At 40.7% G+C, this 24,812-nt stretch overlaps 1 protein-coding gene across 5 annotated transcripts in view; it reads left to right on the forward strand.

Annotated features, from left to right (window-relative positions):
• The window catches only part of LOC125451525 (collagen alpha-1(XV) chain-like), a 243,159-nt gene extending 221,621 nt beyond the window's left edge, over nt 1-21,538 (forward strand). For all 5 annotated transcript variants that reach the window (XM_059645829.1, XM_048528708.2, XM_048528706.2 and 2 more), the window contains 10 exons: nt 498-526; nt 2,064-2,192; nt 3,301-3,445; nt 3,649-3,713; nt 10,473-10,601; nt 10,689-10,748; nt 10,840-10,881; nt 12,823-13,020; nt 17,280-17,392; nt 19,647-21,538. In XM_059645829.1, the coding sequence (XP_059501812.1) occupies nt 498-526; nt 2,064-2,192; nt 3,301-3,445; nt 3,649-3,713; nt 10,473-10,601; nt 10,689-10,748; nt 10,840-10,881; nt 12,823-13,020; nt 17,280-17,392; nt 19,647-19,863 (1,127 nt within the window). In that variant the 3' untranslated portion in view covers nt 19,864-21,538. The remainder of the gene's footprint in view (nt 1-497; nt 527-2,063; nt 2,193-3,300; nt 3,446-3,648; nt 3,714-10,472; nt 10,602-10,688; nt 10,749-10,839; nt 10,882-12,822; nt 13,021-17,279; nt 17,393-19,646) is intronic.
• Nucleotides 21,539-24,812: the final 3,274 nt, after the last annotated feature.

Below are 24,812 nucleotides of genomic sequence, written 5' to 3' on the forward strand. Positions count from 1 at the left end.
CGATCATCTGCCTTCTGCAGGAAAGCCAATTCTGAATCTACACGGCCAAGTCACAGTGGATCCCATGTGTCTTAGTCTTCTGGATGAACCTACCATGTGGGACCTTGTTGAAAACCATACTAAAATTCATGTAGACCGCATCCACAATTCTACCATCATCGATCACCTTAGTCATCGCCTCAAAAAATTCAATCAAGCTGATAAGACATGAACTGCCCTGCACAAAGCCATGCTGACTGTCCCTAACTAGGCCATGCTTTTCCAAATTCACAAAAATCCTATCCTGTGCAGCAGCTTCCCAGTGGGACTCACTGGTTTATAGTTAACTTGCACATGGCTCCCAAATGCTGTGTTATGAGGATGCTTTTATTAGCATAAATGTTACAATTCTAGATCAAATTTAATAGACCTGTAGAATTCTATCAAATTAATGTTTTGCTGATTTTCCTTTTAATTTGACAGCATAAATTTTAATTTAAATTTAATTTTTTTTTTAGGTCCTTATTCAGCCTACCCTGGCCTTAAAGTAAGTAGCTATTTGTTTTCCAATGTAAAGAGACATTGTTTTGATTTGTATTCTGAATAGGAAAGCTGTCTTGCATGAAATATTCATTTTGATTTGAATTGCTAGGCTATTGCTGACAAAGGATAAATTTTGCCAGAACTTGCTATCTTATACTCATCGGGGCACTTGCAAGAATACAGATTTACTATGAGCAAGGTGCTGCTGTCAAAGCAAAAAGATGACACACCTATCATACAAATTTGGTACATGAATATGAATGCCATGTAATGTACACTGTAAACCCTGAAGTCTGGTAGATTGGATCAGACCATATGTCCTTTCATTCATTCACAAGTAAGGTATTGACCATGCCCAACCAACCCACACTTGTAAAACTCGTAACACAGTATGCAACATTAGATGTGATTCTGCGATTGTTGAATAATCCTGAGTGTGTGAAGAATTACACTGACAACCAATTTTAGGTTGTCATTCGGGCTCATAGCATCAATGCCATTAAGATTCCAGTGTTATTTGAAGGGTGACAGCAGAGATCACCAAGTTGGCCAAGTTAGTAATTAATCATTGTGCAGAAATTCAGAGGACTAGAGTCTAGAAGAGGAAACATCACTCACACTGTGGGTTGTGATTCCATGATTACTCATGGCTTTCAGTTATGCTCTTTAGTTTGAAAAAAAAAGACGAGGCTAATTACTTCTGCTGCGAGAAATGCATTCTGTTGGAGTAAGGGAGCAGAAGAGGCAGAACCACAATGAGCATCCTTTATCGGAGGATGATGTCTTCAGCTTGTACAAGGGGGCATAGCTACAAATTGAGGGGTGATAGATTTAAGACAGATGCCAGAGGCAGGTTCTTTACTCAGAGAGTGGTAAGGGTATGGAACGCCCTGCCTGCCAATGTAGTTAACTCAGCCACATTAGGGGCATTTAAACAGTCCTTGGATAAGCATATGGATGATGATGGGATAGTGTAGGGGGAGGGGCTTAGATTAGTTCACAGGTCGGCGCAACATCGAGAGCCGAAGGGCCTGTTCTGTGCTGTATTGTTCTATGTTCTATGCTCTAAGGGCATCCTGCGAGTTGTACACAAGTCAGATGATCTGACTCTCTTTACATAGTGTACCAATGGAGGATTAGTTTCAGAGAAGCTTGCTCAATAAAGACCTGACTGAGGAGCAATATTCCACATTGTCATGGCAGATACAGCCTGCTGGAAGGAGACTTCATAGCTGTTTCACCCCCCCCAAAAGTTCAAGCCAGTAGGTCCCAGAATACTCCACTTATTCAAAAGCTATGTTCACTCTGCTGATTGTACAGCAACAAGTTTACCAATCTTAGAGGTGTTATTTTAAATGTGCTTTTATATACTACTTGTTCTGCCACCAACTAAATTATTTAGCCCATAGAGAAATGATTTCACATCTTTTATGTTGCTTGGAAGTTTGATCATGGGTTATTTGTTTCTCAATCATTGGAAAATCAGCTGCACTGAGCTTTGATAACTATCTCAAAACATTTTTGTCTTTTGAATTTTAAAGGGTGAGAAAGGCGATACTGGTGCGATGGGTCAGAAAGGAGAAAAGGGAGAATCAAGTGGTGGGTTTTTCCTGTCACATTTGCCTGGGCCACCAGGACCCATTGGACCTCATGGGAGACCCGGACCAGTGGTAAGCAGTTCAGAGAGAATATTATCTTTACCCAATTAATCATTTCCAACAAGAGAGGATCTAACCATTACCCTTTGATGTTCAATGGTAAATTCCCAACTATCAACATCCTGGGGTTACTATTGACCAGAAGTTGAACTGGACTGTTCATAAATACAGTAACTATAAGTGTAGACCATAAACTAGGAATTCTGTGCCGAGTAACTCACCTCCTGTCTCTGCAATGCATGATCACTGCCTACAAGGCACAAGTCAGGAATGTGAGAAAATACTCTCAACTTGCCTTGAGGGTGCAGTTCCTTCAACATTCTAGAAGGTTAACACAATTCAGGACAAAACTGCTAGCTTGAGTGGTACATCTGCCACTTCCTTCAATATTTGTTCCCTTCACCAGCAACATACAGACACGGCAACATATACCATCATAAAATGTACTGTAGAACTTCAGTAATTCAGATGCAAAGGCCATTTAGGGACTGGCAATAAATATTGTCCCAACTAGGAACATCTTTATCCTGCAGAAAAAAACCCTTATTGTTGCTCAGTAAAATGTACATTATGACAGAACTTAACAATAATAAATACATTAAATGCCCTGTACATGTGTTATGTTATTTACCTTGTTATTGCATAGAAGCGTCAATTTGATGGTAGCATTATAGCCACGTGGGCACCTTTTAGAAAGAATTTGTTGATTTTGATTCAACAAGATTTAGAGCCATCATTTGTGTAAAGAAATTTCTTCCAACATCCTCTTTAACTCAGTGATTTTTCTTCTTTTCGTGTCCTCTACTAATCAGCTTGCAGATTAAAAAGTTCCTTACTTGTTTGACCTTTTCATTATCTTCCCACATCATGATGGTCTCAATCAGATTGCCACTTTGATTTTCTTGTGCCAAGTCCTAACTTTTCAAGGATCCCTCCATAACAGTAATACTGTAATCTCATTCACATGTCAGTGAATCAGCTCCGCACCTTCCCTATTGCTTTATTCCTTCCCAGGAAGTCACCCACTGCCTCACACCACTACCAGAGTGAAGATGTGTACGCAGTAAGCCGAAAGGATTTTGATTTTGTGAATAGTGTTCCACTTTTCTCCTTCTCACAGGGACCTAAGGGTGAATCTGTTGTAGGACCAATGGGGCCACCAGGCCTACCTGGCCCTCCAGGATCTCCAGGTTATGGGATTATGGGTCCTCGAGGACGCCCAGGGCCCCCAGGACCTCCAGGAATTCCAGGAGTCTTTGGATCAGGTAAGCCCGCATGGAAATATTTTATATCATTGTTGGAGCTTAAAAATTTGAGATCCGCAGAATCCCTCATAGTATGAAAGCCAGTTTGGTACCAATGTTAACCCTGAGTAGTTTTAAGACAAATGTTGATATCTTTTCTGCAAGACTACTCATTTCCAAGCAGGAAATGTTCACTTTACAAATGGGTTCTACTTACCTTACAGCTGTGGCACTACCTGGACCTCCAGGACCTCCAGGACCACCAGGACAAGGGGGCAGTAGCAGTGCTGTAAGTGAAAGGAGAAACTACTGATAATGCTGAACTAATCCATGCAAAAACTGATCATGTGTAAAGGAGGGTGTGACATCTGTGTCCGACAGATTTACTGTCACTCCTTTTTGTATTGGGATGAAAATATTGGACTGTACAACCACAGTTTCCTAATGTGTATGACTGAACACGGTTCCAAGTCAGGGACACAAAAATTAGAGAGCTTGCTTTAATGTAATTGGAATCAAACTCCTGGAATGTCACGTGGTCATTTCTAAACAGGTCTGTAGACTTTGTAATGCTCAGTCCTTGACTATGTTGATCTCACTTCCCAGGAAAGGTGAGAGGGCTGTCCTTTTGAGAAATTGCATGGAATTGGCCTAGCCTGTGGAATTTAGAATAGTGAGGTGATCTCTGTCTCTCAGAGGGCTTGATAAGATAGGTGCTAAGAAGTTGTTTCTATGGCTGGAGACTAGGAGGTCATGGCCTCAGAATAAGAGATAATTTACTTAAGACGAACTTGTGGAGAAATATTTCCAATCAGAGAGTGGTTAGTCTTTGGAGGTCTCCAGGCAAGAAGACAACAGATGCTCAAAAATTGAGTATTTTCAAAGCTGAGATGTTGTAGATCTTTGGGCAGTAGAGGATTTAAGCGATATGGAGATCGGATAGTAAAATGAAGATAAGGTGAAGGTTCAGCAATGATTTTATTCAATAGTGGATCAGTGTCAATGAATCAAAAAGCTAATATTCACTCTTATTTCTCAATTTTCTTGTCATAGGATTACATTGAAGGTTATGGCAACTCCTGAGAAAATCTCTTCACTTAGTCCCACTCTATTTTTTTGCCCCATTGCATTTGGAAAACAGTAAGGGGATTGGACAAAGTCAGCGTGAATTTACAAAAAGAGAATCATGCTTGACAAATCTATTGGAATTAATCAGAGAAACAAGTGAACGTGGTTTATTTGGACTTTCAGAAGATTTTTGATAAAATCACACACAAAGGAACAGTCTCTTTATTGGTAGTTTTCTATAGATCCCCCCAATAGCAACAGAGATATTAAGTACAGATGGGGAGGCAGATTTTGGAAAGGTGTGGAAGTGATAGGGTTGTTGTCATGGGTGACTTCAGTTTCCATAATATAGACTGGAACCTCCGAAGTGCAAATAGTTTGGATGGAGCAGATTTTGTCAGAAATCCGGTAAGGAGCAGATGGTGTGGGAAAGAATTTCATTGGTGAAGGGGGAATTACAATGCTATTAGGCAAGAACTGCAGAGCATAAATTGGGATCAGATGTTCTCAGGGAATTGCACGACAGAAATGTGGAGATTGTTTAGGGAGCAGTTGCCCCAAGTACTGGATAGGTTTGTCCCACTGAGGCAAGGAAAGGATGGTAAGGTGAAGGAACCTTGGATAACAAGACATGTGGAACATCTAGTCAACAGGAAGAAGTAAGCTTACTTAATGTTGAGGAAGCAAGGATTGGACAGGGCTCTAAAGGTTTACAGGGTAGCCAGGAAGGAGCTGAAGAATGGACTTTGGAGAACTAGAAAGGTGTATGAGAAAACCTTGGTAGGTAGGATTAAGGAAAACCCAGGGTGTTCTATACTTACACAAGGAACTAGATGATGGCCAGAGTGAGGGTAAGGTCGATCAAGGATAGTGGAGGGAACTTATGCATGGAGTCAGAGGAGGTAAGGAAGGTCCTTAATGAATACTTTGCTTCAGTATTCACCAGCGAGAGGGACCTTGTCGTTTGTGAGGACAGAATGAAACAGGTTGATATGCTCAAACAGGTTGATGTCAATTTTGAAAAACATGAGGATAGATATGTCCCCTGGGCCAGATGGGATATACTTGAGATTGCAACAGTAAGCAAAGGAAGATATTGCTGCCCCTTTGGCAATGATCTTTGCATCCTCACTGTCCACTGGAGTCGTACCAGATGATTGGAGGGTGGCAAATGTAATTCTGTGGTTCAAGAAAGGAAATAGGGATAATCTCGGAAATTACAGACTGGCCAGTCTTACTTCTGTGGTAGGCAAATTACTGGAGAGGATTCTGAGAGATAGTATTTACGATTATTTATAAAAGCACAGTTTGATTAGAAATAGTCAGCATGGCTTTGGGAGGGGCAGGTCTTATTGAATTCTTTGAGGATGTGACAAAATACATTGATGAAAGTAGAGCAGTGGATGCGGCGTATATGGATTTTAGCAAGGCATTTGATAAGGTTCCCCATGATAGGCTCATTCAAAAAGTAAGGCGGCACGGGATCTCAGGAAATTTGACTCTCTGGATACAGAGTTGGCCGTCCAATAGAAGACAGAAGGTGGTAGAAGATGGAAAGTATTCAGCCTGGAGCTCAGTGATCAGTGGTTTTCCGCAGGGATCTGTTCTGGGACCTCTGCTCTTTGTCATCTTTATAAATGACTTGGATGAAGAAGTGGAAGGGTGGGTTAGTATGTTTGCTGATAACACGAAGGTTGGTGGAGTTGTGAATAGTGTGGAGGGCTGTTGTAGGTTGCAGCGGGACATTGACAGGATGCAGAGCTGGGCAAAGAAGTAATAGATAGAATTCAACGCAGAAAAGTGTGAAGTGATCCATTTTGTAAGGTCAAATTTGAATGCAGAATACAGGGTTAATGGTAGGATTCTTGGCAGTGTGGAGGAACAGAGGGATCTTGGGGTCCACATCTATAGATCCCTCAAAGTCACTACCCAAGTTGATAGTGTTGTAAAGAAGGCGTATGGTGTGTTGGCTTTCATTGGGAGGGGGATTGACTTTAAGAGCTGTGAGGTTATGCTGCATCTCTATAAAACTCTGGTTAGCCCACACTTGGAATATTGTGTTCAGTTCTGGTCACCTCATTATAGGAAGGATTTGGAAGCTTGAGAGAGAATGCAGAGGAGATTTACCAGGATGCTGCCTGGACTGGAGGGCAGGTCTTATGAGGAAAAGCTGAGGGATATAGGGCTTTTCTCACTGGAGTGAAGAAGGATGAGCGGTGACTTGATAGAGGTGTACAAGAGGATGAGAGGCATAGATAGAGGCTTGGATAGTCAGAGACTTTTTCCCAGGGCGGAAATTACTGTTGTGAGGGGGCATAGTGTTAAGGTGATTGGAGGAAGGTGTGGGGGAGATGTCAGAGGTAGGCTCTTTACACAGAGCGGTGGCTGTGTGGAATGCACTGCCGGCAGTGGTAGCGGAGTTGGACACGTTAGGGATATTTACGCAACTCTTGGATAGGCACGTGGATGATGGTAATATGTAGGTTATGCAGGGTAGTTCGACCTTTGAGTAGGATAATAGGTCGGCACAACATTGTGGGCCGAAGGGCCTGTACTGTGCTATACTGTTCTATGTTCTACGTTGTTCATAAGAGATGAGGATGTAAAAATTAAGCACGTGGAGTTGGGGGGGAAAGAGTACTGACATGGACAGACATCTGGATGGCAGGCAAGACACGAAGAATAAGTACAAACAGGTCATTTTCTGAACGCGGGACCATGGCCAATGAGGTAGCAAAGGGACCCCAACTATTCACAATATATTCTCATGGTTTAGATGAGGAAAGTAAATGTAATATACAAGGTGTAGCAGGCAGTGAAGAAGGCAAATTGTATGTTGGTCTTCATGGTGGGAGGATTTGAGTACAGGAGCAGAATGTCTTTCTGTAATTGTACAGGGCTTTGATGAGACCACATGCATGGGACCTTTTGCAGTTTTGACCTCCTCATCTGAGGAAAGATGTCTGGCTGTGTACAGAATGCAACAAAGGTTTATCAGCCTGAGGTAGGGGATAGGCTGGACCTGTTAGAAATTTCATTCTTTGGGGTTTAGAAGAATTTTTGTGGGGCACAGAGAAAGTCTCTGGCTTACTCAATATAGCACGGAGTCCCAGTTTTGGAAGTGCCCCACTCCAACTGGACGCTATCTGCAATTGGAACCCACAAATTTTCAAAACGGCATTGGGGGGGCAACTGAAGAAGGTTATGCTTTATGCACTAATGGCTCACGGGGGCAGTTGCACATGTTGAAGTGCAACTGGATTCAAATAGATCCACTTGTACTTTAACGATGTCCAAAACATGACTTGTGTGCTCGTAGAAGATTTAAAGCTGGTGGAGGTATTTAGAGAAGGGGTCCCCCTGTGGTGAGGTGCAGGGATAGTCTTGCGGAGAGGTAAAGAGCAGTTTGTAGAGCCAGGGATTTTCATAGCTCAGCATTCGAATGAAAATCCAATCCTTCTTATTGAGTATGAGTCCATTAACTTTTCAGGCAGTGCGTCTAACTCCATCAAAAGTCACTGCATAGAAAGAAAACTCCCCATCTCATCTCTAGCTTTTTTTCTAATTATCTTCAATCTGTATTTTCTAATCAACAACTCTTCAGCCCTGGAAACAGTACAAAGCTTTTCATGATTTTGAACACAATTAGAACTTGCTTTTATCATCAATGCTCTAAGGTAACAAGCCTGATTTCTCCAGTCACTCCACATAACTGAAGCCTGTTGTCAATCTCAATAACTTTGATCTGCAATCTTTTCAAGACCTTAACTTATTCAGTGTACATCACAATGTTGGAGCTTGACCAGACTTTTACAGAGGTTTTGCATAACTTACTTTCTGTTGAGTTATACATTTCTGTACATTTTGAAAAACCTTAACTTTTCCTGTCATCCTTAAAGATTTATATAGATACATCTCCCATTCTCCCATTGGTTCGGCCACATTTGGAGTACTGTGTACAGCTCTGGCCGCCACATTACCAAATGCAAGTGGATGCTTTGGAGAGGGTGCAGAGGAGGTTCACCGGGATGTTGCCTGCTATGGAGGGTGCTAGCTATGAAGAGAGGTTGAGTAGATTAGAATTATTTTCATTAGAAAGACTGAGATTGAGGGGAAACCTGATTGAGGTCTACAAAATCATGAGGGGCATAGACAAGGTGGATAGCAAGAAGCTTTTTCCCCAGAGTGGGGGACTCAATTACTAGGGGTCATGAGTTCAAAGTGAGGAGGAAAGTTTATGGGAGATATGCATGGAAAGCTCTTTACACAGAGGGTGGAGGGTGCCTGGAACTCGTTGCCAGCAGAGGTGGTAGACGCAGAAACATTAGTATCTTTTAAGATGTATCTGGACAGGTACATGGATGGGTGGGGAGCAAAGGGATACAGACCCTTAGAAAATAGATGACAGGTTAGACAGAGGATCTGGATTGGTGCAGGCTTGGAGGGCCGAAGGGCCTGTTCCTGTGCTGTAATTTTCTTTGTTCTCTTGGTTCTTGGAAGGACAAGGCCACAGGGGACTTTGAGCTCTGATGGGAATTTTGAATTTGAGGTGTGGGTGGATCAGGAGCCATACTAGTCAATGAATAGGGCTGACAGTGAATGGAACGTAATTGGGAGTTATGATACACGCAGTGTTTTATAGAGCCATAGAGCCATACAGCATGGAAAAATAGACCCTAAAATCCAACTCATCCACGTTGACTAAACTAAAACTAGTTACATTTGCCCCTCATCCCTCTAAACCCTTCCTGTTCATGTACCTGTCCAAATGTCTTTTAAATGTTATAACTGCATCTGTATCTCCCACTTTCTCTGCCAGTTCATTCCACATACAAAGAAGTTGCCCCTTGTGTGCCTTTTAAATCTCTCGTCTCTCACCTTAAAAATATACCCTCTGGTTTTGAACTCCCCTACCCTCAGGAAAAGACCGCCACTCTTCACCCTAACTATGCCACTCATGATCTTATAAACCTATATAAGGTCAGCCCTCAACCTCCTACATTCCAGTGAAAAAATTCCCAGCCAAACCAGCCTCTCCTTATAACTCAAACTCTCCACTCCTAAGATCATCTGAACTTTGAAGAGGGTAGTAATTATTTTCCTTACCAGACACCGATGCTGTAAGTTTCTTAAAAGACCTTTTGTATGTAATTCTATGTATTATTGTTATCATGTATGTTAAATGAAATTAGTTTCCATCCTATAAAACCTATTTTCTTCAGTCAGTCTTGCAATATGTTTCCAAATTTCAAACATGGTGACACTTTATAAACTTTTTAAAACTGTATCCGTTGTTCCCATTGTGGCCTCCTCTACATTGGGGAAACCAAGCGGAGGCTTGGGGGACGGCTTTGCAGAATGCCGCCACTCGGTTCGCAATAAACAACTGCACCTCCCCCAGTCACGAACCATTTCAATTCCCCCCCCCCACCCCCCCAAACCCAACTCCTCGGACGACGTGTCCATCCTGGGCCTCCTGCAGTGCCGCAAAGACGCCACCCAAGAGCTGCAGGAACAGCATCTCATATTCCACTTGGGAACCCTGCGGCCCAAGGGTATCAATGTGGACTTCACAAGCTTCAAAATCTCCCCTCCCCAGACCACATGCCAAAACCAGCCCAGCTCGTCCCTACCACCCTAACCATTCCTCTCACCTCAAGCTCCACCCCCATCTCCAACCCACTGACTCTAACCCCGCCTCTTTGACCTGCCTGTCTCCTCTCTCCCTATCTTCTCCTTTATCCATCTTCTATCCGCCTCCCGCTCTCTCCCTATTTATTTCAGAATTGCCTTCCCCTCCCCCATTTCTGAAGAAGGGTCTAGGCCCGAAACGTCAGCTTTCCTCCTCCTCCTCCTCCTCCTCTGATGCTGCTTGGCCTGCTGTGTTCCTCCAGCTTCACACAGTGTTATCTCAGATTCTCCAGCTTCGGCAGTTCCTACTATCTCTTCACAAACCTTGTTTATTTCATGTACTGAATAGGTGAAAGTGTTCAACAACATGGAGCTTATGCATAAATCAACCCATTTAGTGACTGAAGGCTCCTTAGGCTATATTAACAACAGCGGGGACCTTTACATTCGAGTTTACAATGGCTGGAGAAAGCTTCAGGTAAATATCTATTTCAGAACCCGAATTCTCGAGTTTGCTGTTGGATCAAAGTTTTTAAAAGTTTTGTTTTAATGTTTCTGTTGCCAGCTTGGCGATCTGATACCTGCTCCTGCTGATGAACCATATCGTTCAACTAACTTGATCTCAGTAAGAACTTCTAACTTATCTTTAAATTTAAGGTGAAACATGGAAATTGTTTCAAACAGGTTTATGACTCTTATGTCTTTTTGTATATCAGGCATCAAACTCGTTCTCAGTCATAAATGATCAGAAGCCAGCGGTAAGTTAATTTATTTCTGAATGTTGCAGCTCATAGTCGTAAAAATTAACACTGGGAATTTGTTGTAAATCTGAAGATTGGTCAGCAGCTGATTCTAAGTGGCACAGCGCAGGAAATGGACATACGGTTAATATCTGTTTGTTGTGAATGTTATAATATTTACTCAACAAGCTAATCAATCTACAGACAAATTGATAACTGCCTATAACATTCGGGTTATGGGTGGTTTATCGAGCTGATTCGTTTGCACACTGTTCGTAAGGTGGTGTGTTTCTTCCAGCATTGTTCATTTAACAATCACAGAAGTATTGTTCACGTACCTGATGCATAGGTCCAGTCTTATTAACGGTGTATTCACTAGGATCTAGTTTAGCAGGGAAGAGGAGAACAATCAATTCCCGTATCTAGACATAATAGTGGAACGAACAAACAGTGAATTTTTTAACCAGTGTATACACAAAGACTACACACACGGACTAAATCCTGAATTGCAACAGTAACCATCCCAGAGTCCACAAATACAATTGTATCAAGACTCTGTTTAAACGAGCAATAACACACTGCAAAATTGTGGAACTATGCAAAAACAAACAGGAACACCTTTACAACATCTATATAAACAATGGGTATCCTAACGCTACATCCACCAATGGCTGGGAAATAAACATCAGCACGAAGATACTGTACACCCCAATGCACTGGCCACCCTACCCTATATTAGAAGCATTTTGGAACTGACAAGACTCCTACGACCTCTTGGAATAACGACCAAGAACTACTCTTTGTCAGCTACTCTCAAAGACAAAAGACCCCGTACCCACAACGAGCAGATCAAATGTGACACACAAAATACCACGCAGCAACTGCGAGAAGCAACATATAGGACAGACGGGCAGGAAACCCACCACTGGGATACGTGAATGACAACTCACAGCAAAATGGCATGACCAACTCTCCCTCGTTTCAATGCACTCCAACATAGATGGACATCAGTGTGTCTGGGACCAGGTAACAGTACTCGGACAAGCCAGACAAAGACAAGCACAAGAGTTCCTGGAAGCCTGGTTTTCCACCACCAGCGCCATAGACAAACATGTTAAAATAGACACCATTTACAGACCACGACGGAGCAAAACCGGAAACAGAACTACGCACCATGACAGGCCAGACATATAAATTCAGAACGGCTTAGAACAACAGCGCTTCGAGGGTGGTTAGACAGCACTAAGATGTCACCTAGAAGGGGGACAGAACGTTTGCACGAAAACCAGTCAGCTTGGCAAACCAGCCAACCAACATAGTTATGATCCATATGTTAATGGACTATCTAATTTGGACAGAGAAAACTAATTTCATGCCCTGAAAACAATCTGCTATTTTGTCATTCGAGGCTTACAATGAAATGTGACTCCTTTGAGACATTTACTTTTTATTTCGAAAGCTAAACATGTTGGGAATTGGAGGGTCTCTAGAAAATCATACCTATGTTGCATTGTGGTTCCTTGTTATGTTTGCTCAGCAACCTGGGCCTTTTACCAGGAACGTGGCCTTGGAGAAATGACTGCATTGATTCGGCCGCATCGCTGTGTGGAGGAGGAAGGCACATTTGCCAGGCCTTTGTTACTTGTGGGAGTGAAAATTGCGCGCCAAACTTTTGAGGTGGAGTAGCAAAAAACATCCCCAGGATTGTATGCTGAAGATGGTTTACATTATTTTTCTGTGTGTTTCACTGACTTTCCAGTAAAGCAATAGAGAAATCCCTGAGGAATACCCACACCCTTACGTTATACTGGAAGCTGTGGCTTGGAAACTTAACTTCGTGCAACCAAGACAAAGTGGAAAGCCTAGTGTTTATTTTTAAAGGGATCTTGGTTACTGCTTTGGATTATGGATTTGTTATTGCATATTTTAACCTGAACCTTCCTTTCTGTTTCCTTTAAGTTACACTTGGTTGCTTTAAACACGCCCCAATCTGGCAACATGCGGGGTATTCGTGGCGCGGACTTCCAGTGCTTCCAGCAAGCTCGAGCAATGGGCTCAGTTTCAACATACCGAGCTTTCCTATCTTCTCAGCTCCAAGATTTATACACAATAGTGAGGAAAGCTGACAGACAAAACATGCCCATTGTCAACCTAAAGGTAAAAACACATATAATGGTTGCTGCCTTTGAATAAATAGTTCTCTCAATTTCTATTGTTACTTGAATATAAAGGGAGAAAAACATTGATTAAATTTCTTCTAGAAAATGATTTTGTTCAGAATTTGTTTGAACGTGCAGACAAATAGTTATGGATGGCAATCTCAAGAATAACTTAGCATTTCAAGGAGATCTGTGTTACTGACCGAGGCGGTAAATTTTCCAGTATGAATTTTCCCATTGTTACCTTACTGCAAATTAAATGTACATTTGTAGATTTACATTGGTTAATAGGGCTTGATTTTCATTCATTCAAAACATTACCACTTGCCCAGAGTTGAGATCAGGCTTAATGTGACTCAGGAGGTTGGTAGAGTCAATGGATTTTGATTGGAATTGTGCAGTCATGATGTTAGGGATAGATTTCCTTCCCTAAAGGAGATAATTTTGGTGTTTAACTACTTGGTCACTTTTATTTCCAAGTTTTTTGAGTTGAGTTTAAATGGGGCGACACTTGAACTCTGATCCACTTGATTATTAGTCCAAAGCTCTGATTACTAGTCTGTTATTTCTTAATGAGTGTAATTATGTAATTAAAGTGAGAGAACTAGTAAAGGATGGACTTACAAATGGAGGTAAATTGGGCTACAGTTGGCAAAACAAAGCATTGATCAACAAGCAAATGTTTTTGGCAGTCTTTTAGAGAAGCTGAAAATAAATGGATTGATTTTGAGATCTTCAAGAATATGGCTAAATGTTCAAATTGCACTCTCTGCTAGCAAGGCTTGGTGCCAGTTGCAAAATGTTAACAAGTGCTGAAATGAGAAAATTTGAAAAGCAATTTGCAATGGCCATCAGATGATGTTGTTGAATTAGGTTTGTAGCGCGCATCATACAAAGATCTTGATGACTGGTTGCAGTGGTTAAATGGTCTGACTATGATCACATTGCAACTAAATAGGCTTGTTTCAAATTTGTTCATAAAATTTGGTGCAAAGAAGTCTTAAAGCTGTACATAGTGCCAATGCCCAGTGGACTGGAGTAATGCATATACAAGACCAGATGGGAGGTGGTAGGCCCCCTTCCCTGAAGCATATTAATGAATCAGCTGGATTTTTGTAGGAATCCCGTTAGCCTTCATGATCGTTTTTGAACACCAATGTAAAATTAGCAAACTTGTTGAGTTACTTCCACAATGTCCCTAAATTGCACATAACCACTTGATACTGTACACAAAACATAGAACAGTACAGGCCCTTCGGCCCTCAATGTTGTGCTGACCTGTGCAGGTGAACTAATAAAGGAAAATTTTACTTTGCTGTGTTGATGTGAAATGGGCAATAATGAACGAGCCACTCATTATACTCTTATGAAACACTATTCCACTGCATTGTGGGGACGTTGGATGCCTTCAAGGCAGAGATCGACAAATTCTTGATCTCAGAAGGAATCAAGGGCTACGGGGAGAGTGCAGGGAAGTGGAGTTGAAATGCCCATCAGCCATGATTTAAATGGCGGAGTGGGCTTGATGGGCCGAATGGCCTTACTTCCACTCCTATGTCTTATGGTCTTATTGTCCCTGATTTTCAGTTATTCGACTGCGGAGGACTGGAAATATGGCCAAGGCATATAATCCATGGCTAAGGCAACAACACCTATTTCATGTAATTGTCAAAACTGAAATGACCTCCACACAACTGGATCTATGGAGAAAGTAGTCACTCCTAACAAACCAGAATACATTAGGGTTTTTAACAGAATCAAACTTTACTCAATAACAATAGAAATGAGAAGAGAGAATTGGTTTTCTGTGAACTCACTTCCAAAGATTGAAAATGCTAGAATTTCTCTCTGCCATAAAATCATCACTGAACACAAATGAATTAATAGGCTGGAGACAGAGGAACTGTCTCCTCTGATGGTAAATCAGAATCAAGGAGCATAACCTTAAAACTAGTGATAAAAGCAAAAAATGCTGGAAATGTTCAGTGCATCAGGCAGCATCCATGGTGAGAGAAACAGGGTTAATATTTCAAGTTGATAATGGCCCTCCATTAAAATTTTGTCTTTTCTCAGTTTGAATGGGTTTTGAATAAGTGGAAGGAGGGGAGGAAGAATAAAAAGGAAGGCCTGTGATGGTGTGGAAGGCAGGAAAGATTAAATGATAAAAAGGTTTTTTTTGGTAACGTAACAAAACAAAATGTATGCCAAGAGATAATGGGAACTGCAGATGCTGGAGATTCCAAGACAACAAAATGTGAGGCTGGATGAACACAGCAGGCCAAGCAGCATCTCAGGAGCACAAAAGCTGACGTTTCGGGCCTAGACCCTTCATCAGAGAGGGGGATGGGGGGAGGGAACTGGAATAAATAGGGAGAGAGGGGGAGGCGGACCGAAGATGGAGAGTAAAGAAGATAGGTGGAGAGGGTGTAGGTGGGGAGGTAGGGAGGGGATAGGTCAGTCCAGGGAAGACGGACAGGTCAAGGAGGTGGGATGAGGTTAGTAGGTAGCTGGGGGTGCGGCTTGGGGTGGGAGGAAGGGATGGGTGAGAGGAAGAACCGGTTAGGGAGGCAGAGACAGGTTGGACTGGTTTTGGGATGCAGTGGGTGGGGGGGAAGAGCTGGGCTGGTTGTGTGGTGCAGTGGGGGGAGGGGATGAACTGGGCTGGTTGAGGGATGCAGTGGGGGAAGGGGAGATTTTGAAACTGGTGAAGTCCACATTGATACCATATGGCTGCAGGGTTCCCAGGCGGAATATGAGTTGCTGTTCCTGCAACCTTCGGGTGGCATCATGTATGCCAACATGAGATGTGACTGGATAGCGACCATTGAAATGCAAAGTGAAGGAATAAAGAGACATGGAAATAAAACAGAATAGACCAACATGAGAAAAGAACTATAGACCAATGAAGAAGGTTGAAGGCCCAAAAAGTCAGCGTTCCTGCTCCTCTGATGCTGCTTGGCCTGCTGTGTTGATCTAGCTCTACTCCTTGTTATCTATAGGCCAATGAAGCTGATCAAGGTATGAGAGAGAAACAGAAATCTTGTCAGAGAGAAGAGCAGAATTTGTTCAAGATGAGCATCTGGAAGAGAAGTGGCAAATGAATTAAATACAAATCTAAAAACAAAACCATTTTCTGGTTTTATTCCAGATTTTCAACATCTGCAAATCTTTGTTTTCGTACTAGTGATCTTAAAATTGTCTGTCAGCTCAGCAGAAAATACAGAAGTGTGTTTTCACAGAAAAGGGTAGTAGAAAAATTGTGATTCATATAAATGCCACCTCTAAGTGGCACAAATTACAAGTAGATGTCAATGGTGACTGACCAAAAGCAGCAGCCAGACTCAAAAATGGCACAAAAAGTTCCTTAGAAAAGCAGGAAAGGAAGAGCTGGTAATCCACACTATCCAAATAGTAGATTATTGAGCTCATTGTGAGGGAACAAAATATTTTCACACAGCGCAGGTAGTCCCTTGGAGGAGAGCTTGCATGAGGTGGTGCTCCCATCTAACTGCTGCCCTAGTCCTTCTAGGTGGCAGTAGATGTGGGTTCAGGAGATGCTATTAAAGGAGAAGTATTTAGAAAAGAGAGAGTGATTCAATTAAAGCTGACATGTTTCTCTTTTAATTGGTGAGTGAATTAGAGCATTAGAATAATTTGAGATAGATGAATACATTACAAGTTGACTTGCAGTGGGGCAATGCAGTATTATACAAAGTGAAAGGATAAAGCCTGCAGCTCTGGTAAGGAACTGCACGCGAAGTGAAGGGGAGGTAAAGATGGAAGCCGGGAATACACAGTTTATCCTTCAGAGTTTTCTTCCATCAGTTACAGTAAAATACCTTGGAACAAGTTGGCTCCAGTTACAGAAACATGTAAATAACTTCCAAATATTGCACTGATTTGTTAAACGAGATGACGTTTTGTGATACAGTTGTGTTTGGTCATGTATTCCTTAATATAACCTTAATTAGTGGCACCGACTCTCAGGTTCATATAGCCTAGCCCTGCTTCTGTCTGTGATGTAGTGCTCAGAGAGTCACTGCTTTCTTTTGTCACGCTGTACCTTAGTTGCAGGTTTTGGTGTTAATTCCAGACATTCTGGTAGCTCCAGTCAATATCTGATTGAGTGGTCATTGACCACAGACAGTAAATAAAAGGTTGGCTCAACCCGGTAGTGGAAATAACTGTGATCGAACACTAGCTTGCTTCTTTCTGGCAATGGTGTTATGCTTTAAAAAGATTTTTTTTTCCTGACAGGGGGAAGTGCTTTTTGATAGTTGGGAGTCCATCTTTAAAAGCCAGGCTACTTTCAACACAGACGTTCCTATTTATTCGTTTGACGGTAGAAACGTCATGAAAGATTCTTCCTGGTAAGTCTCTGCTCATAACATTCACGAGAAAAACTGCAAAATTCTCTCTGTAAGTAAGAAAGAAGGGATTTGCAAATAATATAGCACTTTTCATAATCTCAGGACATATCAAGGTGAATTCCAGAAAATTAGGTAGGTTAAAACAGAAACAGAAACACACCACATTGGAGGTGGTCATTTTATTAATCACTTTCATGCTGGCTGAAAAGTTATCTTGCCTTATCCCATTTTCCAACTCCTGCTCCTAGTCTTGTATTTCCACTGCATCTTCAAGTACATTACGATTACAATGAGGCTTCCTACCTTGGTCAAACAGTTGGTTCCAGATTCCCATCACCATTAGTCCTCTTCAATTCCCTCCCGATCCTTCTTAGTTTAAGTTACTGTAAATTACCTTATGTAAAATGTATGCTGTCTAGGTTTTTCATGATTTTACACTCCTACATTAAATCTTCCCTCAACATCCTCCATTCCAATGCCAATGTCTCCCACCTTTTCCAACTTTTCCTCATGGTTAAAATCCTCCCGTTCCTCTCAAGCTTCTGATAAATATCCACTGTAGGACAATTACATCCTTCCTGTGATGCACTGATTGGGATTGTGTGCATTAGTCTAACTGCAGTTCAGCTCAGGTTTTATACACTTTAAGCATAACCTTCCTCAGTCAATGAAAATTACTCCTGCCACCTTCAGGAATTTGCAGTTGTACATGCCAAGATCTTGGTTATGCCATTACCTCTCTGAAAACTACAATTTATTCTGTATTCCTTTACCTTATTTGTCCTCCCTAAAAGTGTCTTACCACATATATCTAGGTACTGAATTCCAATTTCCACTTTTCTATCCATGGCCAATTCATCAATACCTTCCTGGAGTGTACAGATTTTTTCCTACAATTTTGTATCATTTTCAAACTTCTAAATCATCTCACCTACACTTAAGTTCAAATCATTGATATTTACCACAATAAAAGCAAGGGTCGTAGCACTAAATTCAGCAGAATTTCAATAAAAACAGCCTTACTGTCCAATTATCATGTCCTAGCTGTTATCCTCATATTTTCTTGCCACTGAGGTGATTTTAGATCCAACTTTCCACTTGCATCTGGATCCCATAAATCTTACTTTTCTGACCAGTGTGTCATCTAGGACTTTTTTGTTTAAAGGCTTGCTAGAATCCATTTAGACTACATCAAATAACCTTCCTTAGAACTTCCACATAATCGTTCCATGAACTTAGTTGACATGACCTTTGCTTCACAAATTCACGCTGCTTATCCTTATTTAACTTGTGCCTTCTTAAATACCGATTAACACATTCCCTTTGAACTTTTTCAAATAATTTTCCTTCCATGGAGACTAGGCTGGCCAACCTGTAATTATTCAGCCCATCCCTTGGGTTCCTTTGAAATAAATAAAGGAACAAGTCTGCAATCTTAGTAAATATTCAACTTAATAAGAAATAAAGTTCCCATCAGATGATTACATGTTGACACCTGCCCACAGCAACAGCTCAGTGTTTTTTTTAAAAATACATTTTTTGTTTTACTTGGTCCTCCCCAAAACTACAAACTGTTCCGTCATCACCGACCACGAGGTCTAGGTGAACGTGGTTGTCACTAAACACGAGGTCTAGGCGACAGTTTATGTATTACGTGTGCTTGTAAAAGGTTCCCCGTTTTCTGACCACAATGTCTAGGTTAACATTTATTTTTGATGTGTCTGTAAGACGTTGTACATATTCTAACCACAATGTCTAGGTTAACATCTACTTCGGATATATGCCTATGTCTGCTCTGAACGATTTCATCTGCCATTTCCCCTCTTTGTCTTAGCATTTACAAATTTAACCTTTGCTGTGCTGTAGCTTAATCTCACAATTTTCAATATAGTCCACACCTTCCTTCTTTCTTTGACAATGGTATGATGTTTCCTTAAAGTGTAGGTCTATTGTACTCTTTACCAGATGCGACAGTCAATGTGTACACAGTATGTTCCCAGAGGACTGTTGTTTTGGTGCTTTTGGTTAAAGGGGGTAAAATATTGGGAAAGACAGCAGAGTAATACAGCACCCAAGTCTCCCTGCACAATTTTCATTTTTCCTTGACATCATTCATGGGATCTTTACTGCATGCATGACAGAGCAGGCAAGAACTCTAAAAAGTCTCATCTGACATTGGCATGTTTGTGTCATGCCCCCACCCCATCGCAACCATGAATTAAAATTCTGCTGCAATTTTATTTTCATTTTCAAGGCCACACAAAATAATATGGCATGGGTCCAGTGAACGAGGCGGCCGAGTAACAAACTACTGTAGTGCGTGGCGCTCAACAGACCTGACCCTCACTGGCAAGGCATCACCACTTACAAGAGGCAAGCTCCTGGATCAGCACACATATAACTGTGCAAATAACTTCATCGTTCTTTGCATTGAGAACAGCTACTTCTATGACCACAGGAGAAGAAAATAGCAACTTATGACCACACATGAAAAAGTCTGGAATTACATTGCATCTACAGTTTCATCACAAAACCAGTAAAGAGTGGCACACTGTTAGATTCTATAAATATGTTAAATAGGGGACCATGTAAATATCTTTTTCTGATGGGACTATCAAATTACAGGAAGCCAAAGATGACATACCTCAAATCTTTATGGGCTTTTTCTTAAAAAAAAAATCAAACTATGTATTTGTTCTGAAGAACTTGTCTCGTGCAGTTCCACACATGCTTGTTGATATTTTGGTGCTAGTTACAAATAAATTTAAGTGACACTGCTATTAAGGTAACCTTATTTATAAGTGTGATTGATTCAACTGTGCATATTTCGAAAGAAAAGTCAAGTTGGAATAATGGGTTAAAAGTGGGTTAAGGCATCCTTCCACTGCTCAACACTAAGTGTCTGTTAGGTAATCAGGATTTTTCACTCAAAACGAGAATGCACTGCGATGGCATTTCACTGGAAATGCTCACCTTTGAATCCAGCCTCAGTAATGAAGGAAATTAATTTTTTTTCCAAACACTGCAAAAAGGACAGAAATCTTTTTTCTCTTGTGCAATTTGTTGTCACTCTGTAGAAAAATGCAGTGCACAAACTGTTAACATGATGTATAATGGAAATCCATGCATTTTTATGACTAAACCCTGCGTAATGGTTTTGTATTAATGTACATTTAACAGTGCTGTTTTTCTTTATCTGAGAGCTTTTTAACATCTTTGTCAAATGTTTCTGAGAACAATATTATTCAATAGTAACAACCTTGTATTTATTGCTTCTACAAGTCAATACTGTACAGAGCCAGTTTTGCCAAAATGCGAACAGGCAGGCAGAGAGTCTGAGATGCTGCTTGGCCTGCTATGTTCATCCAGCTTCACACTTTGTTATCTGAGTCTCAGCTGCCAGCTTTGAGTATCAAGTCACCAGCAACTTTTTTTCAGCCCTGGCTTTCTGGGGATTTTTTTAATCTGACGGGAGGGGCTTTCCCACTAGTAGCTGACCGTTGCAAAAACCAGTCTACTTGTTTAATTTTTTTTTGTTATTAGAGTAATTCTGCAATTCAGTAGATTAAAACATTTCCTTTATTTCTGTGAAACAATGGTGGTAAGATACAATTAACAGTTATAGATTGCAGATTCATATTTATAAAGTTCAAAGTTTAGAAATGGCAGCTTCTCAGCATAATCACGTCCACTGCAGGTTTAATCAATTTACACTCAAGATTCAGTCCATTTTACTTTCAGTTAGCCCATTTACAGTGCAGGCTTTGTCCATATACAGTTCAGATTTAGTTCATTTACACTGAAGCTTTAATCCTTTTCAAGTACAGGAAAAAAGTCTTTAAGGTGCACATGTAGTCATTTATCAGTGTACATTTTGTTCGTGGATACTACAGGTTTACTCCATTTTTAGTGCAAATGTAGTCCATTTGCAGTCAAGATTGAATACATTTACCATGCAGAATTAGTTAATTTATACTCTAAATTTAGTCCACGTAGACAGCAGGTTAATTCCACTCAATAGAATTCAGCTATCATATTGGTGAAATCAGTCGACAACTTTTTAATATATGAACCAAATGTCTAAATCAGATTGTATTGAGATGAAGGATGTTTCACGTGCTGAATAAACTCAATACATTTTTTGTATGTTCTTTTCCTGTCTCATTTTTCAATTACAATTCGATATACGTTGGAACATTGTTGAGTAGCAGAATTTCCTGTGTAAACACATTTATCAGTTTAGAACAAACTGATACTTTCTAAACAGTGTTGATGCTTTCAGTGAATTGCCAGATTTCTGTTTGAGTCCTGTTGCAAAAGCAGTATTATCACAGAATCTCGTAGCACAAGATCTTTGCATAGATGATTCTATTTACTTTAGTTTTGTAACAAACTAAACAAGTTACTGACCCTGGCATTTGGTCTCTCCAGCTCAGCTGCTTTTAGTCAACTGGTATCGGTGCCAAAGTAAGAGAGTCGTTCAGAACTTTCCATGGTGTTAAATGGCTGTCTCATTGAGGTGGATGGAGTAAATCTGAACATCATGGCTGGTGGTCCATTTAGGAACTTCCCAGATGGCCCTCAGCCTAGTATTACCCCTCACCTGTACCCAAGTGGCTAAGTTGGAACCCAGATTTTTATTCTTTATCTGATGTCTGATCAACAAATTTAAAAAAACAAGACACCTCATTTGGCAAGTTGGGATCTTCAGTATGGTGAGGAAACAGCTTGGGAACTGCAGAATGACACATGTAAACAAGCATAATCCATTTTGGATTATATTTAGTGGAGACAGATGGAAAAATATGATTCCAGGAAAGAACATCATTGACATCATTTTGACTTTACACAACATGAAGATGAGAGATTTGGTTATCGGAACTCAACAGGCCAGAAATTCAGATATTCCGGTCTTTATACAGGAACGTGCAAGGTATGACACATTTTGTTCACCCAAATGACGTGATCTTCAGATTGAAGCGTAAAGAAGCCTGAAAGCCAAAGAGAAACTCCACTGTCACAGCATCTGTTAGGCAAACTGAGAGGGTTTTTGGGAGCACTATTCTAACTTTTATGAAATATGAAGTTTAGGTAAACATTCTTGCTCCTTGCTCCCCTATAAAAGGTAAGCAATTTTAAATACAATATTTTTTGTCAGTAAGCTGGTCCACTGCCTGGTTTTGCAAGGTACAGCTAGTACTGCCCTCAGGCAAACCCCTCTTGCAACTGAAGGTTTCAAACAGACATTTGTCCCTTTATTTGCATTTGCAAATAGCCTACCGCCAGTTTCAGGCATAAATTCTGATTATCATTCCTGTAGCAGTATAGAGGCTGTGTATTCTCAGCAAAACAAAACTTTTCAACAGTTTGGGCATTTAGTGGGTAGCAGGGTCTGGCTAACTTTATAGACCAACATGTTAATTTACGATAGATAAAATGTGGGGCTGGATGAACACAGCAGGCCAAGCAGCATCTCAGGAGCACAAAAGCTGACGTTTCGGGCCTAGACCCTTCATCAGACCCTCCTCTCTGATGAAGGGTCTAGGCCCGAAACGTTAGCTTTTGTGCTCCCGAGATGCTGCTTGGCCTGCTGTGTTCATCCAGCCCCACATTTTATTATCTTGGATTCTCCAGCATCTACAGTTCCCATTATCACTGTTTATTTACTGTTGAGTGGCAGTGAAGAAGCTACAGTTAAGAATCAAGACCCACTTCCAGAGACTTGTGCACACAAGTTAAGCTGTTCCTGTATGTTGAGCAAGTCTTTATCCTTTAACTAAAAGAAAATGATTTTCTGCAATGATTGCATTGCTCTGTTTGTGGAATTCTGCGTGTACATGGGTTGGTGTGTTTCCTGTGCTACAACTACAAGAGCACTTTCATTGGCAGTAAAACTCTGACACATCCTGAAGCTCTAGAAATGAAAATCTCTCCTGTTGTGTGGCATGAATTGATCTATAAAAGTGTCTGTAAAATTACATTCCAGTAAGAAGTGCATTTGGCACCTGCTATTGTGGCAGGGATAATAGAGAAAAAAAATTAAATCCCTACTTGCTTTGAGGAGACCATTGAAGAGATAATATGCTGATGACTGGAGGAGTTGAGTTCTCTGGAGATGCTGCTTGTATAATGACATTAATGCATTTGTTTCAACACTGTTTTTGAATAAGGGAATCTTTCACAATTTAACTATTTCAAAGGCTTGGAATAATTTTTTTTGGCTTCTCCCATTTAATTTGGGGTCACCATCTCCTCCTGTCCATCACTATTACTCTTCCAATCTTGCTGTATTTACATGTCTCATGACCGTACCTTTCTCTCTGGTCTCAGGTCTGCCTGTTCTCCTTCCTGGCAGATCATTTCTGTTACTCATGATCAAATTTCCCCTCTATCCCCGCAAATGATACATAAAAGAATTCCAAAGAGGAGGCATATTAGACTTGAAAAGATTAACTCCATCTGTCCACAGCTGCTGTCAGACCTATTCAGTTCATCTAGCACTTTGGATGCTGGAGTCTGAAATCAAAACAAACCGTTTTGGCTCCATTCCTAGGTGGACTTTAAGAAAACTTTAGATTAAGTTAATCAAAACCTTTTACAATTCTCCCACTTGCTTCAATGCAACAGTTAATTTGTTTCTCAAGAAGAGACCAGGAGACTCAAGCAAAGATGGAATAGATTGTTTTGTACATTACCATGAATTTACTTGTCTTTGCTACTGCTTAATTAATTGATTCTTAGTAAACCATCACAGTATAAGCCAGTTTGATTGTATTTATGTCTTGATAAGATCCTAGCTGATGGTACTAATATACATGTCATATCCCAGAATTAGTGAGCATGGTGGTTATTCACTGAACATAGTCACATGAAGATTGTGTTGTGTTTTCTTTAACAGAATGGAAGGTTATTACATAAAAGAACTAATTGTTTTAAACAATCAATACAGGGTAAAGTTAGCAAATCTCAATATCCAGCAAAACAAAATTCAACCAACTTCCCAACATTATCACTTTAGTGATAATTCCAGAGATATTACACATCTATTTTAAAACTGTAAGTTTGACTTAACGGATTCTTCTTACATGACTACCTATAAAATGTTTGTCTTGTAAACTGTAAAGCTTTCTTCTATGAAGACCGACAAAATAAAAAAAAAAGTGTAGACTTTCTCAGCTTCTAATCAACTTTCTCACATACTTGTCTGGAAATTGTACAAGGTCAACTTTTCTACTGACTTATTATATTCCTCAATTTCTCAGGAAATAAGAATCCTCTTTTAGAAGAGGTGTTATACTTGCTTCTAACCCATGTCTGGTCTCCTTCAAAAGGCCTTAAAAATTTCCAAATCTATGCTAAAATAATTACAAATTCTTGACTGCCCTAAAACATTCAAAAAATCTTCTTTGTTTGCTGCACC

The sequence above is a fragment of the Stegostoma tigrinum genome, chromosome 5, assembly GCF_030684315.1.
Source record: "Stegostoma tigrinum isolate sSteTig4 chromosome 5, sSteTig4.hap1, whole genome shotgun sequence".
Classification (NCBI taxonomy): Eukaryota; Metazoa; Chordata; class Chondrichthyes; order Orectolobiformes; family Stegostomatidae; genus Stegostoma; species Stegostoma tigrinum.